General features: G+C 44.2%; 1 protein-coding gene across 4 annotated transcripts in view; it reads right to left on the bottom strand.

Moving 5' to 3' along the window:
- The window catches only part of MEGF10 (multiple EGF like domains 10), a 167326-nt gene that overhangs the window by 6853 nt on the left and 145486 nt on the right, over window positions 1–14987 (bottom strand). For all 4 annotated transcript variants that reach the window (XM_002918080.4, XM_019798400.2, XM_034655951.1 and 1 more), the window contains 6 exons: window positions 14521–14649; window positions 11978–12106; window positions 9347–9475; window positions 6804–7040; window positions 5411–5538; window positions 4024–4147 (listed from right to left, as the gene is read on the bottom strand). In XM_002918080.4, the coding sequence (XP_002918126.1) occupies window positions 4024–4147; window positions 5411–5538; window positions 6804–7040; window positions 9347–9475; window positions 11978–12106; window positions 14521–14649 (876 nt within the window). The remainder of the gene's footprint in view (window positions 1–4023; window positions 4148–5410; window positions 5539–6803; window positions 7041–9346; window positions 9476–11977; window positions 12107–14520; window positions 14650–14987) is intronic.

Raw genomic sequence — 14987 nt, 5'->3', positions numbered from 1 at the left:
CACATGAAAAGGTGTTGTAAACTCTGAGATGTTGCATAAATGAATGGTGTTTCAGTGACTGAAACACTGAATGTGTCCTATGACCCCCAGCTGCAGTCTACATGCAAGCATTTCAAGTCCTCTTCAATGATCTTTTCAAGAAATGTTATTGACTTACATTAGAAACAGAGAGTAAAGTAATAACTTATGATGAACATTCAAATAAGTTGGAGAATGGTAAGGAGATGATCCCCTACCACTGTGCATGTGTCCCTTAGAGTGATAGTAGACTCGAGTTCTGATGTCCTGGGGGACACACTTTTGTGGAGAAAGAGGGAACACCCCCTAAAGGGAGAGGATGTGTCTAATATCATTCATCGTAGGACAGGAAATGGGAATGTCCTCCTTTCTCAGAGAATGTTTTCCTCTCTCTTGGGTCTGAGCTGTGAAGTCTAGCCAAGCTCCCAGCTGGTGGGAAAAGTGCCCAGTTATGCAGGGAGGCAGGATAAGGATGAATAGTGAATTAACCTAATCGAAGTAAGGTCTGGCCTTTGCCCTTAGTTCCTGGGAGGTGAAGTCCTTGGAATATTCCACCCAGTAAGAGTGTTCGTGTTTACCTGGGGCCTAGGGCTACACTGAATAGTGTAACAAAGTGATTTATGGGAGGGGGTTTGGGCCACTTAGTGTCAGCTCCATCTCCAGATGGACCAGTCGAAAGGTCAACCACATGGGTGGTCAACCATGTTGACCTAACTAAACTCTCATAAAAACTCTAGACACAAGGCTGAAGTGAGCTTCCTTGGCTGGTAATACTTCATGCATGTTGTCATATACTGTAGCCAGGAAGAGTTAGCATTTTCCACGATTCCACTGGGAAAGGACAACTGGAAGTTTCTGGCTTGGAACTTCCCTTGACTCAGCCCACTGTGTCTCTTTCCTTGGGTGATTTTCATCTGTATCCTTTGGCTGTGATAAACTCTAACCATGAGTAGAACAGCTTGCAGGAGCAGAGAAAGATAATTATTATATGGTTTCACTCATTTATGGAACATAAGAAAGAGCAGGGAGATCGGTAGGAGAAGGAAGGGAAGAATGAAGGAGGTGTAAACAGAAGGGGGAATGAAGCATGAGAGACTAGGGACTCTGGGAAACAAACTTAGGGCTTCAGAGGGGAGGGGTGTGGGAGATTGGGATAGGCTGGTGATGGGTATTAAGGAGGGCACATATTGCATGGAGCACTGGGTGTTATATGCAAACAATGAATCATGGAACACTACATCAAAAACTAATGATGTACTATATGGTGACTAACATAATAAAAAATTAAAAAAAAAAGCAGAACAGCTTGCAGGGAGTTCTGTGAGTCTTTCTGCCAAATTATGGATCCTGAGGGTGGTCTTAGGGATTCCCAGACTTTGTAAAGGGACTGCATGAAGATGGGTAGGACCTGTGGCCTCTGAAAGCTCCCTATCAAGGAACTCTGTCTTTGCTACTCTGCCAGATTTACTCAGCTGTCTCCAAACTGTAGCAAAGTCTTGTTAACTGTCTGTCTTGGTCTTAGCTGTGCAACGGCTAGCATTCCCCAAGAGGCTAAGGAGAGGAGCAGTAAATTAGGGAACAGGAGTGGCACTGTGACACCAGCACCCCTGCCAGGTTCTCTCTGGGGGCTCTTTTAATGAGGAAGCAGGCGGGTTTCCTCATATAAACTCCCATATGCTCCAATCTGTGGATAGAAGCTTTCAAATGCTTGGCTTAATCTAATTCATACAATGAGCCACAATGTGATTGTTATTTCTATGTCACAAATGAACAGATCTGCTTCCTGGGGGTGATTAGTCCGGCGCCAGATAAGAGAACCAGGAATCGATCTCAGGGCTTTTGTGTCAGGTTCGGGGCTCTTTCAGACAACATCACAACAACTATTTCATCATGGCAAATACCTATGCATTTCAGCACGCACAGTGTGCCTTACCCTGTCCTTTGTAAGGGAAGACTTTTTCTGGGCAACAACTGTAAAGGGACATTACATGCAGAATTGCTCTTGGATGGAAACACATGAAGGATACCCAGAATTTCCAATGAATATGTTACATTCTCAGCAATCAGTCCCATGGGTCTGACTGAGACAAAAAGCAGAGAAGTTTGTATGTGACCACTGCAGTGACTGTGTTCTACAATCTGGATCAAGTGTAGCAGGTGAAGGTGGAATAAGAGAAATTTCTCTCATTAGGGCCAGGCAGTACTTTACTAATATCAATTCATATATTTCTTGGAGCTAAGTTACTAATGTAATGCAGACCTTAAAAAAATCTCTGTGATGTTAAATGATTTGACCAATAAGTATACTGTGAATCTGGTATATAGATAATTTGTGTTCAGAAATGCATAGCTATTTGATAATGCGGGTATAGAATGCAGATAAAAGTTAAGAACTTGCATTCATTTTCCTACTTTAACTTTTGTGTTTCTATAGTAATAGGGGATTCCAGCGCCCAAAAGGATTGGTTCCTACATCTGGCTCAGGTGATCTGGCATATATTGTGTTCCCAGAAAGAGCAGGGGAAGAGTAGTTGGAAGACAACCTTTGAGACCTGGTTTTACCCTCTTCCTTCCATGAGCTCCTGGGCTTCTCAGTTTATTCCTCTAAAAAACAAGATTCATGGAGGGGCCCACCCAGTAGGGTTGTCAGATTCACAAAAAAAAAAAAAACAAAACACAAAAGAAGGACATTTCAATTTGAATTTCAGGGAAACAACAAATAATTTTTAGGGTAAGTATGCCCCATGCAAGTTTTGGGATATATTTATACTAAAACTATTTGTTGCTTATCTGAAATTCAAATTTAACTGGGTTTCCCAGGCACCCCACAACCAAACAAATACAAATGAAAGGGTTTGCTACCTATAAGATAATGTATACACCTGTTACAGCCTCATCAAGCGCCTCCCTGAAATCAGGGGCAACCTCTTGGCAATGGCACCATTCAATCAGTGGGCTATCACAGCAGCTCTTTAAGGCTGGTCCAGGAGGCCCCACCCCCTCTTCAGGAGGGCCACAAGATCAAAACTATTCTCATAAAAATACGACATTATTTGCCTGTTTCATTCTTGTTTTCTCTCAGCGCAAGGTGGTTGTCCAAGAGCTGCACCAAGTGTGGGATCACCAATGGCTGAATGGAGAAGCAGATTTGAGAACCCATCTTCTCTGAAGCCAGAGGTTAAAGAGATCCAACAGATGTAAAACAGTGCCACACTTCTAATTTGTTTTTGTTTTAGAAAATGTAGTTATCTTTTTCATAAAATGTGTTTTATGTTATCATGTAACTAGAACTGTTATTATAAACAAGCAATAAATAACTATTTTAAATGGTCTCAGTTTTAATTTGTAACATGGTATCAATAGATATGACCCATATTGAAAGAAGCTCTTCAGGGTTCCTGATAACTTTCAAGAGTGTGAAAGGGTCCTGATTCCAAAATGTTCGAGAAGCACTGACTTACTATTTTCCTGTTGATACCTTCATTTTCTCACTGAAAGGGGAAGGGGCTTTCAAGTATGGGTGCCCCATATTAAAAGAGAGCAAAGGGGAACACACACCCTGGTACAATCCTGACAGAATTCAAATCCCAGCTCTACCATTTAATAGGCTTTGAGACTTTTCTCAAGGGACTTAACTGCTTTGTGACTCAGTTTCTCAACTGTTACATGGACACGATGATGACAATAACAGTACCTACTTTTCAGAGTACTTGTGAGAGTCATGTAAGTTCACATATGTAGACTTAGAATGGGAGCTACAAGCAGACATTCTTGTCTCTTTTTATCAATTCCTGGCGTACACTAGGACCTTAATAAATGTTTGTTGGATGAATAAAGCCACTCGGACAGTAATAAGCCCCATATAGGCATTAGGTATAATTCTATCACTCTGTTTTTCTCATGCATATTTCTAGTAGGTCGCTTTGGCACATCATAAATCTACGGCTATCTGAGGCGACTAAAAGATAAGGGAGCTTGTTGAGGATGGACGTTGGGAGAACTTGCCAAGCTCGTTGAGGTAGCCTCCATGTTTCCAGTCTGCTGGCAGCGTTCCTGTGCAGTCCGCCACTGGGCCTCTCTTCCCAGGATTCACATTTTTCAGATTCACAAACAGCTGATTGTTCTTCGACTGTTAAAAATATAAACCATCAAAGATGTAAAAAGAGAACACAGCGTGGCCCAGCACAGTGTTACAGATGTGGAAAAGTACATCCATGGCATGGATCAAGGGCTGGCTCTTCAACAAGGCCATGCAGGGGGGCAGAGGTGGGCCTTGGAGGGCAGCAGGAGTACATGTCCCTTGGCCCCGACTATTCCCCTACTGCCTCAAATTCTTCATTTCCCTGAGTCATTCTGTGCCCATTAGACTTGAGTTAATGTATGTGGAACTTTGAATTGAAAAAGTTAAACTCTTGGTTTGAGCTCTCCTGTCAAAACACTGTATGATTTTTTTTATGAGTCACCAGTGACTCTAAGCAGTTTTCTTAGCAATACCCTGAATAAGTAGGAGAACAAATGCAATGATGAACACGTAAGTCTCTAGGGAATGGGAAGTGCTATTTAATTATTAGGCGATATAATTAAAATCCAGCGGCATTAATTTAATTGCAACGGAATTAATTTGATTAGCTTGGTTTTCTTCTAGCAGAGAGGTAGAATGAGACAATGGAGATTGGAAATATAATTTGGGACAGTTGGAAGGAAGAAATGTTTGGGATTTCCGAGCATTCTCGAGGAGACTGGGGGTGAGATGAGTGGTATGGGAGGGAGTAGCCCTGGCTGTCCACACTCTCTGTGCACCTATAAAATGAGGATAACAATCACTCTCGAGTCACGGGATCGGTGTGAAGATTAAATGAATTTATATTTGCAGACTGATTAGAAAGGCTTGACACATAGTTTCTATTTGATCATTTTTGACCTACAAAAAAGCAATTTCATGTGGTTCAACCTAAATCAATGCAGGCAGTTGTTTTTGTGAGGAAAGGACAGGTGGGCCGGACAGGGCACTAGAAGACAGGTGGTCAGAAAAGACAAAAGAAAAGACCCAGGACAGAGTCTGCTAAGGTCTGCTCTGAGACATCATTTTAAAACCCCAGGCAATATTAGAAACATTTTTCCAAAGAGCTACACCGGAACCAGTGCACATTGGAGACAAGGAGACCGTGACTGCAACTTCCTCCCTCACGACCTGGGGAGTTATGTTTTGAAGTGAATGAAATTCCCCACTGCTTGGGTTTTTCACCAGTGAACTTGAGATTCTAATCCTCAATCAACAAGATAAGAGATATAAAGTGCCTAGAGCCGCATCTGGCCCACAGCAGCTCTCCGTGCTCCTTCCTGTCCTCTCTCCCCAGCCCACCTTCAGGGCATGGGAGTCACTTCCTCTCACCTTGGCGATGGTCATCCTGTCCCTGTTGTTGACATGAGGGGATGTGGCGCACTGGGTAAGTGTGTGATAACTGGGGTTGGTGAAGTAATGGCTGTTCGCACCTCCCCCGTTGCTGTGGGGAAGGGTTTCTGTAAGAAGAGAAGGAAATGGTTAAGGCGACAGGCTCCCCTAAGCCTGTGTGGATAAAAGGGAAGCAAAGTAACCAGAACAAATGTGTGTACCACTTCCATATCACAGGCTGGGCAGAATCCCCTCCTGCCCAATATAGTTAGCAAACTTCTAGAAGCAGCAGGTGTCTGCCTTCCCACCTGCCTCCTGGAAAATTGTGTAAGTATCCTCACACAACCCCTCTTTGTTTGGGGGCTCATACACCTGGGAAGCTATCACTTTGAAGCTACTTCTGCTGTAACTTGTCTTTTTTTTTTTTTTTTTTAGACACTTAAGCTCTCACCATAATACTCTGTGCTAGAAATGCACTATTAAGCAAATCAGCTGCTTTAGGTATTTTCCCAGAATCAGTGTATTTATAAACATGTAACCATCTGAAATCCTGCAGTAATTGCCCAAAATAATAAATACTTTAAGTGCTTAAATTCCTTCATTTAGGTGGTTTCTCCTTCTTCTTCTTTTAGAGAGAGCAAGCATGTGCAGGGGCAGGGTGGGGGAAGGGGCAGAGAGAGAGAACCTTAAACAGCCTCCATGCTCAGTGTGGAGCCTGATGAGGGTGAGATCACGACCTGAGCCAAAATCAGGAGTTGGGCGCTTAACCGAACGAGCTACCCAAGTGCCTCTAAGTGGTTACTTCCTCTGATGAAGGAGTGTGTCACTTAAAAATTTACATTTCTGGAGACATGTGACAGAAAGACTTTAAAGAGTTTTCTTAAAGAACAGCTTTGGTTCTTGCTAATACCACAAAACTGTTTCTTATACAACTTTGCTGCTAGGCACTTAATGATTTGTATGGGCCCAGGGACAGGTTAGAAGGCACCCTGTTAAGAGCCTACAGCCAGAGTCAGAAGACCTGGTCCTTGTCCCTGATCTGCTTCACGACCTTACCAGACTTATGGGTGCCTCCTCCTCTCCGCACCCAGTCCCCAACATATGACAAAAGCTTAGTTGCCCAGCAAAGCTTCCTCCTGGTTGAAATTCCCAAGGTCTAAAGCAACCTCATAATGAATCCAATTTAAAAACCCTCGTGGAAGACAACAGCGATGATTTTGCTACTATTGACCTATACAGCACACCCATAACAATGTATCTTTTCCAAACATAAAATTTTCTCAAGGCTAACGGATAGCACCAACAGACAGCCCATCCACACGTCTCAGTTTCAAAGAACCAGGATGAAATATTCCTTCTCAAGGAGTAAGATGGCTCTAGGGACTAGTCTTACCTGAAATGGCATAGTCTGCATTCATGACCCTCAGAGCAGGGGTGTAGGTAACTGCTGGCATGCTTGATTCCTTTCCCTTCTGCTTCTGTCTATAAATAATGAACAACGCCAGCAGGAAGAGAACCACCAGCACAAGAATGATGATGCCCACGATGGCTCCAATCTGGTAGGAATCAGCAGGGAGAGCCGTACTGGTCCTGCTTAAGCTGTTCAGATTTCCAACTATTATGACACCAGCTAGCAAAAGGAGAAGATGAGATCTGAGTAAGGACGACAAGGTGCTGGATAAATGTTTGAACTCTATTTACAAAATTCTCCCATTGGGCTCATGCCGGGATATTTTCAGTTTGCGAAAGGTTAATTTGGAAACTTTAGAAACTGCAGGAAGGAAAAACAAACATTCTTCATTTGCGGATGTTGTTGACTTGTCTATGCCCAGAAAAGGGCTGCTCTAAGCCTCAAAAACAAGACTGGATTTCCTGAACCCAAAGACTTCACAGTAGGGTTTGGGAGCTTCTTGCATAAACACTAAAGAAACACTCAGACCAGACCAGGAATTCATTGGAGGTAATGATTTACCTAGTCTTTCCTGTGCTTTATTTATTAAGCAGTAGTAAGCTTATGAAGAGCTAAGTTCTAAATGCCTCAACAGCCTAACTTAATTTTATGTCTATCCTTAGCCTTTCTAAGAGTAATTGTCCTTCCAAGCAAGGATAATTCCACTGTAAATCTGGTCCAAGATGAGGGTCTGCCTTATTCTAATTTTAGTGGTTTTTTTTTTTTTTTTTTTTTTTTTTTTTTTTTTTTTTTTTTTTACCCTGGGAGATATTGCTCTATGCAGTTATTTTCTATGACAGAATGGTCTGTCCCAGTAACACCTGACAACATCACCCTAAAAGCTTACTCATTAAAATTTAAACTATAGTTTTACATAATTCTTTCTTGTGTTCCATCCAGTGATGACAGGAAAGATATGAACTGTGAGTCAAGAAACCAGGCATCTTAAAAATTGATTCAGAGAGACTGAATTTTCCTTTAAGCACTCAGGCTAGAGTTTTACCATCTATAAAGGAGGAAACTGGCCTCCAAGCAGGTGCTTCCAGTTCAAACATCCCTGTAACTTTATGATTCTGAGGGTTAGACTTCCTTATTAGACAGCCTGGCCCAAAACACAGAGCATGGAGGCCAGTGCTGTGTGATCACAAGGCATGTGTCATAATGATGTGATTGTGGAATATAACATCCTATTGTTAGGGCAAATATAAACAAAGAGCATGTAGAAGTTACTTAATGAAAGGAAATGAAATAGGAATGCCTACATAGTACACACTTTAAGGTGACAGCACCTACAACACCATATGAATTTTCTAAAGCCCCTAGATCCCATGTGTGTGTGACCTCCTGAAGAAAGCCACACACACCAGGAGCTCTCCGGGGGCCATGCTTCGGAACCATCAGAATAACCTTCCCCAAGGCCCCATCCACCCTAGAATCAGGATTGCCTACATAGGACTGTGTATAAGACAACTATTCTCAGGTTATTGTGATACACACCCTACTTAAAAACCACGGGCACAAGTTTTTTTTTAAAAGTTAAACATATGCCTTTTATACGAGCCAATCATTCTACACCTATAAATTTACCCAAGACAAATGGCAGTATCTCTCCATACAAAGACTTGATACACTAGTGTTCACAAGAGCTTTATCTATAATAGCCCCAAACTGGAAACAATCCAAATGTCCAGCTACAGGTGAAAGAGTAAACAGATTATGATATATCCATGTGATGGAACACTACTTAGCAATAAGAAGAGAACTGAAGTACTGATATATACAACAGCATGGTTCAGTCTCAAAATAATTACACTGAGCAAACAAAATCAGACAAAAAGGAGTACAGTGTGAGTCTATTTACATGAAATCCTAAGCAGTACAAACTCATCGGTAGTGCCAGAAACTAGATCAGTGGGTGCCTGGGGCCAAGGGGGCAGTGGTGGCAGTGGTGGCAGGGACAGGCAAGAGGTAACATGTGGGGGTGATGGCTGCAATCACGATCTTTATTGTCCTTTATTGTGTGGTTTCATGGGTGTATGCATTTGTCCGATTTTATCAGGTTGCACACTTAATGTTATATGTGTATGTGTAAGTGTGTATGTGTGTGTGTATAGTATACTAGCATGTATGTGCTGCTTTTTATAGGTTAGTTATACTCAATAAAGGTGAAAACACTTGTAGGCACAGTGGAAATCTCATGAGCTTTGGAATCAGACAAACCTGGCATATAAGCCCTGACATACAGCCATGTATCACATATTAGCTGTGCAACCTTGGGCAAATTACTCAGCCTCTCTGAGCTTTAGTGTCCTCACCTGTCGGACAGCAACATTAAAGCATCCATCTGGGAACTACATAACCAGCTATGCCTTGCAGCGTCCTGAGGAGGATTACATCAGATAACGTAAGTGCCAATTCTTAATGTTGGCTGGTACGTGGTGGTTACACAATTTGAGGCAACAGGTATCCTTCACTGGTGGCCTTACCTTGATCGCATCGTGCGCCCTTCCAGCCTGGGCTGCAGTAACAGGTGCCGGTGATGTGGTCGCACGTGGAGTTGTTCAGACAGTCACATATCTGGCGACAGCCGTAGCCATATGTTCCTGCAGGGCACTCTGAGAAGGAGATGAAAGTCCAATGTAAGCTCTCCAGCCTCGGGCATCTGGGCAAGGCTGTCTTTTACTATATGATCCCATGTCTAGAGGGCAGGACTTCCAGGGGATCCTTGTGCAGGTGGAACCACCCAGGGAGTCCTAGAGTTGGCCAGAATTCCCCAACTCGTGGGGGGGACTCACAGGCCAGGCGGCACAGAGCCAGAGACTGAGCTCCTTGCCACAGCTCCTGACTCCTTCAGCTTTCACGCACCCACTTCCCTGATGGGTAAGTAGGAGTCTGTAGAACCCAGCGGAACTGAGGAAGATCATCAGCAAGCGCCTTCTGAGATGACCCCACCGGGCAAAACGGTGGGACGGAAGACTGACGAGTATAAACCAGAGCTGCAACCTTGAGAACATGAGCATTTTACCGAAGGCTCAGGGATCCTCCTGCTGGCACATTCTGACTTGAGTTAGCTGGGAGCCCAGGACAAGGGAGGGGCAAGTTTTAATTTTCTAGGTAAGAACATCATTTGCCATAGAATGGCTCAAAATTAGGATGTGAGGGTGAAGCGTGAGAGAATAAAATGGAGAGATTTTTATGATGCACTTTTAATAAGAGCTGGGTGTGGATTTCAAAGAAGAGCACAGGCATGTCAAATCTAAAAATCATCCCCAAATACTGGCGTTTTTTTGAAAATGAGCAGCAGGGGGCAATGTACTATTATTATTGGAGCTCTAACACAGTGTTTCTGTTTACAAATGAGCATCAGGAGGGGTCTCCAAAAATAGGAACATTTTGATTTGATGCTCAAAGTAATCACGGGAGGACTTAAGCAGCTTCTATTTAATAAGACCATAACCGGTCTGGCTTCCAAGTGAAAGTCAGTTTAGAGCCTGTTCTGGTTTCTATGCATATATGTATGTGTACATATGTTTACACATTTATACACACAGACGCACAATATTTACATACACAAGGGTGTGCAGACAACTGTGTGACTCAGTATGGGTTTCAGGATGAAATGAAGACCAGTACAAAACTCACATTGGGCCATCTCTGTCCAGGCTGATTCCTGGAGGTCACTCCGGTTATGTACTAGATAGGAAGATATGTAAAAATAGCTCAAGGGTTCAGCACTTGGCTGTAGCCAAGTTAGCAATAAAGAGAACTAAAGTACTTGGCTGTCTGGGGGTGCTATGAGGTGCTGCTGGGGTGGAGAGAGGGTGACTGCTTGTTGCCGAAGTCCCTATACTGACCCACCTTTCGAGGCCACACTGCCCCTACAGCCATGTAATCTTTGCTGCATCTTTTCCAGGAGCACCTCCTCTGATAAGCAAGAAAGGTCCTACCCCTTTCCTATCATCTATGATAAGAGGGTGAGTCCATTCAGCTCCAAGACCATTATTTATTCCAAGTATCGAATGAAAGTCACAGAGGAAAGGAACAAGAGACTACTTCGAAATATTCAGTTTAACACTAATTTTCTTTCTTTTTTTTTTTTTTAAAGATTTTATTTATTTATTTGACAGAGAGAGACAGCCAGCGAGAGAGGGAACACAAGCAGGGGGAGTGGGAGAGGAAGAAGCAGGCTCCCAGCAGAGCAGGGAGCCCAATGAGGGGCTCGATCCCAGGACTCTGGGATCATGCCCTGAGCCGAAGGCAGATGCTTAAGGACTGAGCCACCCAGGCGCCCCTAACACTGATTTTCTTTCTTTTTTTTAATGATTTTTTTATTATATTATGTTAGTCACCATACAGTACATCCCCGGATTCCGATGTAAAGTTCAATGCTTCATTAGTTGCGTACCTAACACTGATTTTCTTATAACCCTGAGGACACGTAGCTGTAAGGGCGGAAATGGCAAGACAAGGATGCGTAATTGCAACAGAACATATTCTTCCGGAGTGGGATTCTTACAACAAAAAAGTTTAAGGCAATATATCGTCTTGAAGGTTGTAAAGATTAAGACGAGAAGTTGCTAGGGGAAACGGTGTAAAAGTACTACCCAGAGAAGGTTGTCAGAAGGAGGGCAATGTTTGCATGGACCTGGTTCCACTCCTGCAGTGGGGCTGGGAGCCCACTTGCCACCCATGCACTCGGCCTGGCCCCAGAGAATGCACTCTCGTCCAGGGTGCGACCCAGGCTCTGTCTCTGCCATGAAGAAAACCTGACTGGCTCGTAAAGCTCTGAGCAGCCCCGTTCCAAAAATAAGCAGGAGAGTTAGAGAGAGCCAGGGTGAACAGATGGAAAACTTGAATTCTGTCTGCATCCTTGGAGCCACACCCCCTCCACCCAGAGTGCTGATTACTTCCCCAGAAGAAGTGTGAGGGAAAAGACAGGGAGGACCCCAAGGTGGCCAGGTCTCTGGGAGGGGAACAGTCAGCTGTGCCGGAAAGTGACCAGTCATTCGTTCAAATAATTTAAAAGTTGCAGGTCCTGCCTTAATATTTTCAGACATATAGGAACACTGGTTCTAGGAGAAAATAACCACCTAGACGTGTCATACTCTCATACTCACTCTGTTCACAGTGCTTCCCCATGAAGCCAGTGCGGCACGTACACTGCCCGGAGATGTGGTCACAGTCCGCTCCATTCTGACACTGGCATATCAATGCACAGTCCTTTCCGTAGAACCCCAGAGGACATCCTGTGTTGGGGAGGGAAGGACAGCAGAGTCAGGAGGCTGCCGAGGGAACAAAAAAAGGGCACTTGCTTCCAACCGTTTGTGTTGAAACCTGAAGGACACTGAGCCACTGGGGAGTGAAGAAAGACAATAACGCAGATCTCAGCTTGTCACAAAGGATTCTTTGAAGTGCCAAGATGGGGCTTTTGCAAGGAGGTCATAATTCATAAGCAGGAAGCGGAACAGTTCTACCCCTGACGGTTTAACCCTTGCTGGTGCTTCTGGAGACAAGACGGGTGTCTTCTAGCAAAGCATGCCTTCGACCCCACGGAAGTATGGGGGCATTTCCTTGTATTCTTTCACTTAACTACTAGACTCCCGGATTCAAGTGCCATGGACTGGAATGAGTACTTTATATTAGAATCACATGAATGCTTGTACTTACTGCACAGAACGTCTCTAAGCCTGCTATACCTCTGTCCACTGTATCTGTCGCTAACTTAGGTAATATTAGCTCCTTCATCAAAGGTGTGTGGTAGGATGCTAAACTTCCAAAAAAGACAAAAACAAACAACAAAAAACCCCTGCACTTCATGGGGGCTTTGTAAAAAAGCAATAAACCTTACCCCGGTGCACGATTTACAAGACGAAGACCTCTGGGGCCGTTGGGCTGAGGACATGCATGAGCCCTGTGTGCTGTCACGGGCCAGCAGCTGCCCTGCAAGGGTGTTTCGGGGCTCCCTGGCATAACGCAAGCTTCAATACAGCCTGCGCCTAGGGCCATTTCTAAATATCACATGGGATTTTTACTTTCCCTTTTTCTTAGAGTGGTTGTAATGAAAGTTCAACTTTCAAGAAACAGAGGCACAGCACAGTGGCCAGCATGCATGGACAACTACCATCGCCACGTTTTTATTTACCACCTGCTCCGTGTTCCCTCTCACGGACTCTCTATGGTAGCCCTACCTATAGATGGGAACTAAGCCCTGAGGGCCCTCTCAGTCACAGAGCCAGCCAGTGGCAGGTTGGCAGGGCCATGATAGAAATGCAGGCAAGTCTGGCTCCAGGCCCCACGTTCTTCCCACCGTCTTATGCTATGCCCACTTAAAAGGGTCCTCTGATTGAGGTAGACCCAGATTTTGGAATGATGAATAATAACCCAAGATGTTCTCTAATGAGTTCAAAAACATTTCTGTATATACAATCTTGGGAGAATATGCTCAAGACGTGCTCTCGCCTTGCCAACTCTCTCTTTCGAATCATGGCTCAAGGTCTACACCCCCTTCCAGAAAGTTTCAAAAATGCTTGTTTGGCTTCTTCTCTAAAATGTTCCCTAATTAGTATTCAACAAGAATCACCTAATTTCTCACCCATCTTTCCTTCTCAGCTCATTTCTGTGACTTAAAATTATATATTATTAAAAAAAAATTTTAAAGAATAAATTATGATTTTTTATTGATAATAGCCGTAATTTGTGCTTTCCTGTCTTGTCCCCTTTATTCATTTGAAGGCAAGAGGACAGAGAAGAGTCTTTTTTTCCCCGACAGTGCTGAGATGTGGAGTAGTTTGCATATTATATGCTATGATGGCAAAAACCTCATAGAAGAAGAAACGATTAGGACACTATGGGATATAAAATGGAAAAAAGAACTAGTGGCTCTTAGAGCATGACCCCAGCCTGGCATCACCATGTGGAAAGTTGTCAGAAATGTGAATTCTCAGGTCCCACCCCAGAACCAGTGAATCAGACACTCTGGGAGTGGGGCCAGCAGTCTGTGTGTATCGAGCCACCTGGTGATTCTGAAGCTCACTCAAGTTTGAGAACCACAGAAAGCAGTCTTCTCCAAGAGCACACATTACGTTAGGGAATGAGGCTTGTCACCTCCACTGCCTTCTAGTCACTGTCACTTACCCCAACCTTTTGTTATTAGAATAAATGACAGGGTTTACATTCATGTAACCACACCCCAATTTGAAAAATTATATGGAACACTTTCATCACTCTCCATGCACGTTCCCAAACAATTGATCTATTTGTCTTTGTTCTTCATATAAGAGGTTCACATACTAAAAACAGTGTATGTGTGTGTGTACACGTACACATATACACGCACACACATAAACATGTATATGTAAACAATAGGGAGCTGGGTGCGTATAAACAGGGTCTGGTCAAAGGAGAGCTAGGAAAGAAGCTGCACACCATCCCATCTCGCACTGTTCCACCTCAGTGTCCTGATACGACATACGGACTGAAAACCCAGAACGTGCCAGCTCGTAACCACACAGAGACATTTAAACGTCCAGCGGTCATCAGGGAGAGGAAACACTCCAATGCCAGGAGTCCTGGCTGAGCCCAGCTGGTGCATGCAAAGGACAAGGCTGCTCCTCCTCGGGTGTGGCTCCCCTCGGTGAGCCTCAGAAGGCTCGTCTCTTACTCTGAGTGCAGTAGAGCCCCGTCCAGCCAGGAGTGCATTTACATTCCCCGTCGTAGGCGCTGCAGAAGGCCCCGTTGTGGCAGCTGCACGTGTGGATACAGTTCGGGCCCCAGTGCGCAGGTGGACAGGCTGAAACCACAGCATGCATGGAGAGATCTGTTAGAGCCTGCAGGTCAGCACCCAGCAGAGAGAGCTCCGTCCTCCTGCCCCATCTCCTAGCACACGAGAGGTTAGCCATGTGCATCAGGACTGAGAAAGCACGGTGCTCCGAATCTAATACCCAGATGGCAATGCTGACGGCAACAGCAACCATCATTACGGACGCTGTATTCAGTGACAGACTGCACAGTAACGTGGGCAGAGCAAAAATCATCTCAAGTGTGTCGATTAAGTTCCTTGACAAAGGCACATGGAGCTCCCATGTGCCCAGAACCATTCTAGACACAGAAGGGAGAGCAGAGGACAAG

The sequence above is a fragment of the Ailuropoda melanoleuca genome, chromosome 3 (assembly GCF_002007445.2).
Source record: "Ailuropoda melanoleuca isolate Jingjing chromosome 3, ASM200744v2, whole genome shotgun sequence".
In the NCBI taxonomy this organism is placed as follows: Eukaryota; Metazoa; Chordata; class Mammalia; order Carnivora; family Ursidae; genus Ailuropoda; species Ailuropoda melanoleuca.
The sequence above is the reverse complement of the archived record's forward strand: the minus strand, read 5'-3'. Positions and strand labels throughout refer to the sequence as shown.